The sequence below is a fragment of the Mus pahari genome, chromosome 8 (assembly GCF_900095145.1).
Source record: "Mus pahari chromosome 8, PAHARI_EIJ_v1.1, whole genome shotgun sequence".
Lineage (NCBI taxonomy): Eukaryota > Metazoa > Chordata > Mammalia > Rodentia > Muridae > Mus > Mus pahari.
Genome location: NC_034597.1, coordinates 43,810,309 through 43,815,590, shown reverse-complemented (window position 1 = coordinate 43,815,590; position 5,282 = coordinate 43,810,309). Strand labels below are relative to the sequence as shown.

General features: G+C 40.3%; 2 gene segments (V, D, J or C); both read right to left on the bottom strand.

The window, feature by feature from the left end:
* Window positions 1–1,508: 1,508 nt before the first annotated feature.
* Window positions 1,509–4,638, bottom strand: LOC110325071. The segment is given in 3 exon segments: window positions 1,509–1,600; window positions 4,181–4,468; window positions 4,584–4,638. Coding segments are annotated over 3 exon segments (429 nt in total).
* Window positions 4,639–4,768: 130 nt separating this feature from the next.
* LOC110325070 overlaps window positions 4,769–5,282 on the bottom strand; it is a 7,505-nt gene continuing 6,991 nt past the window's right edge. Inside the window, 1 exon segment of the V gene segment in view lies at window positions 4,769–4,855. Within this exon segment, the coding sequence occupies window positions 4,769–4,855 (87 nt within the window).

The following is a 5,282-nucleotide window of genomic DNA, read 5'->3' as shown; positions in this document are numbered from 1 at the left end:
ATAAATAAAGGAGATCCAAGATCAATGACATAGAAGACCCCTTCAAAAAGATCATAGAAGAAAATTTCCCTAAACTAAGGAAAGACACACACACACACACACACACACACACACACACACACACACATATATATATATGACATTTAAAAAACAAATAAACAAGACAATAAAAGAAATTCTTTACAGAACCTCCTGATGAAAAGACAAAACATACTGACAAAGGAGAAGCAATCAACATTACAAGAGAAAAAGACACAAATTACATGTTAAAAAAAAAACTATCATAATGGCACATTATTTCTTAATGGAAACTTTGAAAGCTATCAGAGCCTGGAGTCTAAAAGACTATACAAGACAACCTAGACTACACTGTCCAGCAAAACTATATGTCATAATTGAAAGAGAAAGAAAACCCGTCCACAATACAAATATCTTAAAAGAACTTATGTTCACGAGACCATTCATACAAAGAATGCAGGAAGTAAAACTTCAGAGTAAATAGATATGTAAACACTGCATAGAAACTATAGACAGAAAACAAATGAAGTGATAATTACTGAAGCACAAAGGATGACTAAGAATGCAAACAGTAAAAATACAACAAAATGACTGAACACAAAACACACCTTACAATAATAACCCAGACCCAGAAAGACAAATGTCTTATTTTCTCTCTGATCTGTTGTTCTGAACTCAAGAAAGTGGATTTTTCCTTTGATCAGAATGTAGTGTCCTTCGATAACTCTTTGGATTCATTTTGGATTGGGGTCATTAGTCAGATATTAAAATGGCTCCACTGACTTCCTTCTTAGATCCATTTACTTGGAATATCTTTTTGCATACTTTTAGCTGACATGATGTCTATCTTTGATTCTTAGACCCAGCAGAAGGACGGATCCGGTTTTTTAACCACTTGTTCGTGTGTGTTTTTAAATTGGAAAACTGGGACTGTTTCATATTGAGAGCTATTAGCAAACAGTATTTGTTCATTCCCAGTTGTTGTTATGGTGGTAGGTTTCTTTCCCCGTTCCTTTGATTCCATTGGGTTGATGGTCTGACATTATTTATTCCTTGAGTTTTCTTAGGTATGATTATCCTCTTCAAGTGGAAGTTTTCCTTCTAGTGCCTTCAGTAAGGCTGGATTTATAGATAGATTCTATTTAATTTGGTTTATCAATGAATATCTTTCTTCATCTATGATGATTGAAAGTTGTTCTTAAATAAATAATTTTTTACTTCCCTATCACAGCCCCACCTCTACCCCATTCCCACACACACATAGCCTCTGTGAGAAGAGGGGCCTTCTGGGTATCACCCCATCCTCTCCAACTGAGGCCCAACAAGGTAGCTCAATTAAGGGAACTGGATCCACATGCATGCAACAGATTCAGGGACAGTCACCACTCCAGTTGTTGGCAGACCCACATGAAGACCAAGCTATACATCTGCAACATGTATATGGGGTACTGTGAGTTAAAATGATGGCCCGAATCTGACCCACCACAGGGCTAGGGCCTCTTATAGAGGCGGACTCCAGAAGTTTGACTGTGTGCACCCCATGCTGCGGCCGCAGGCATTGAGTTGTGAGAAGCCACAAGACCTGGCTCCGGAGTGGGGAGGCACAGTCTGAGGTCCCCACCAAACTGCTGTCAGGGATTAGTCCTTGCCCATGGGATGGATCTCAATTTGGGCCAGACTTTGGTTGGAATTCCTTCCTTCGCTACTCAATCTTTGTCCCTAAACATCTTATAGGCAGGACAAATTTTAGGTCAAGGATTTTCAAGTATGTTGGTATTCTTATCTCTCCACTGAGAGCTTTGTTCGAGGAGTGGCTACCTCACTACTAGAAGACTCAGGTAGAGTCACTCCCATAGACTCTCTGGGGCATCCCCGTGTCCCAGGTCTCTGGCAAGTCCTAGAGATGTGCCACGCTTCCCACTGCCAAATTTCTTTCTTCTCCATTATCCCTATACATGATCCCTTCGGCCCCACTTATCCTTATTCCCTCTCCCTCCCAGGTCCCTCCACCCATCTTCCTCTGATAATCTATTTTATTTCCCCTTCTTAGTAATGTTTAAGCATCCTCCCTGAGCCCTTCTTGTTATTTGGCTTCTTTGAGTCTGTGGATTGTAATGTGGCTATTTTGCACTTTATGGCAAATATCCACTTAAAAGTAAGTACATATCATGCATGTCCTTTTGGGTCTAGGTTACCTCACTCAATGATATTTACTAGTTCCATCCATTTGCATGCAAAATTCATGATGCCCTTGTTTTTAATCGTGGGGTCTTATTCCATTGTGTAAATCAACCACATTTTTTGTTCATTCTTCATTTGAGGGACATCTGGGTTGTTAGATTCTGTTAATTTGGTTTATCATTAAATGTCTTTCTGCATCTATGATAATTGAAAGTTTTGCTGAGTAGTAAAGTCTGGGTGGCATCTGTGGTCTCATAGAATTCATAGAACATTGATCCATGGCCTTCTAGGTCTCCATTGAGAATTCAGGGGTTATTCTAAGATGGCTGCTTTTATATGCTATTTGGTCTTTTCTCCTTGGACCTTTTAATACTCCTTCTTTCTTCTGTACCTTACCTGTGCTGATTATTTATGCCATGAGACCTCTTTTCTCACCCAGTCTATTTGGTGTTCTGTGTATCTATGCTACCTTGATAGGCACCTCCTTTTTCAGGGGTAGGGATTTTTCTTCTATGCTTTTGTTGAAGGTATGTTCGGCATCTTTGGCAAGGATGCCTTCTCCTTTCTCTATTCCTGTGATTCATAGGTTTGGACTTTTCACAGTGTACTAGATTTCATGGTTGCGACATTATATTTTTAGACTTAACATTTTCTTTGCCCGGGGTATCCACCTTTTCTATCATGTATTCAGCGGCTGGGATTCTTTCTTCCATCTTGTGTACGCTTGTTGAAGTTTGCCTCTGACCTTCTTGTTTGGGTTCCTAACATTTTCACTTCAGTTTTCCCTCCATTTTTTGCTGTTTTTATTCATTCCCTGTCCACTTGCAAGTCGTGAGCTGCTTTCCTCATTTCATCCCGTTGCTTGCGTTTTCATTGATTTCTTTAAAGAATATATTCATTTTTTTCTTTCAAGACCTCTAACATATTCATAAAGTCTAATTTGAAGCCCTTGTCTTATGCATCAGCTATACTGCATTTCTTGGAGCCTACTGGAGTGGCATTTCTGGGCTTCATGGCTGTTATTGTTTTTTTATGCTGAAATCTATGCATCTGAGTTTATGATCACTGTAATCCTCAGTGCTGATACCTTGTCTTAACTTTGTTAGATAAGTATTCTGTTCCTGGGTTTCTGTTGTCCTCTCTGGGTTCTTAGAAGAGTTGGGGTGGCTGTGGGTAGGCTGGTAGGAAATGCTTCTGAGATTCTGCCAGGTATGGACACTAAAATTACAGGCAGAATGTGGCTATTTTTTCCCATTGGGTGCTCACAATTGGACATGGAGTTGGGCTAGAAGAGGGTGGAGTGAGGATATCCACAGTAGAGAGGATATCAGGGTCATCAGGATCGGTCTAATATTCTGGTAATAGGGAAAAGAGGGAGGAGAGGCCAAGTGGGTAGTCTCCTACAGCTCTGGAGCTGAGACTCAGAGGTGTTGAATTTAGAAGAGAGGTGAGACATTGAAAATCTGATGATTGTCTACCTGTTCCAGCTTCTCTTTCTCCTTTCTTTTCTACCCATATTCACTTATTAGAAATCACGAGATATGGAAGGGCTATAACCCTATGATACCTGTCCTTCCTTAGTATTAGTTACACATTATCAGGATGGCACCATTCATGGTATTTTTGACCCTCTGTGAAAAACTTGGGCCAGAGGTGAAATGCAACAATATGAAGATAATGACTTGCATATGGACATTGTTTCCATGGCTTTCCTGTGAAATCACTGTGACCCTCCATGAGGAACTACAGATGTCGTATGGTTTAAGCTTCCTCTATGAAAATCCAGATATGGCAACATCTCCTTCTTGTTCTGCTCAGAGACCATTTGTATGATTTTCATCAACCAGAGAAATACTGGGACACACAGCACAGACTGTGGGGAAAACGGGGTGATGCAAAGGTAGATGATCAGAAGTCAGACTTCCTTTTGCTTCTCAGAGTTTGTGCTCAGCTCCCTCTGTGGTTTCTGCCACTGTGTCACCCAGAGCACAGTAGTACACAGCCGAGTCTGACTCCTGCACCGAGGCTTTCTGCAAGTGGAAGGACGTAGTCCCTTTATCATACGTAGCTTCAAAACCTCTGCTGCTTCCCTTGTTGTTGGCTGTTGTGACTTTCAAAAGGAGCTGTGGACCTTCTCCAGGATATTGGACATACCAGAAAAGAGTCGGGTACCCTGAGGCTGAATAGGTACAGTTTATAAATAAAAACTCCTCTTCTGAAAGGGTCACTTGACCTTGCATCTGGGTCACTGAATTTCCATGTGTCCTCTCTGGAGAAAGAATAGGATATTTGTGTCACATTAAAGACAAAGCTCTTAATTATATTAATTAAATATTTTTAGACATCTTTTTTGAAGAGTACAAACTCTAAGTCACTTTACTTACCAAGCATGAACAGCAACAGCACAGTCACTAAAGCTGGAGAAGTGTTCATTTTCAGAGTGATGCTCTCAACTCTTCACATGAAGAAATGATGAAATGACACCAAACAATGAACCTATGAAGCTTACAGTTCACACAGGTTCTGTTAGGAAACTCCACCCCCTGGTGGACAGAGACTAAACTAGGGTCTATTGCATGATTCCCACAGTCAGAAATCTCCTGTCTTCAATATCAATTGTAAGACACATGTCAGGCTTCACAGGTCCCTTATCAATCTAAAAAACAGAAACATTGGCCATTAACATACTAACTGTCATCATTCTTAGGGTACTACTTGACATGAAAGTGTTTTAGTAGACCAACTGATGGGATTTTTGTTTTGGTCTTTTCCATATGATAAATTGAATGGCAAGAAGCAGATTTTACCAATTTATTTTCATTGGTTCAAATTTAAGTGAAATACTATGTGGGCCTGGACTGATAGATCAGCATATAAAAATCACATATTGCTCTTGCAGAAAAACAAGGTTTCATTCCAGGAACCCACACAGTGATTCAAGATCACTTGCAAAAATGGTTCCACAGGAACTGACTCCTGTCCTCTGTGGGAACCAGGCATACAAACAGCACATGTCTTAGTCAAGGTTTCTATTCCTGCACAAACATGACCAAGAAGCAGTTGGGGAGGAAAGGGTTTATTCA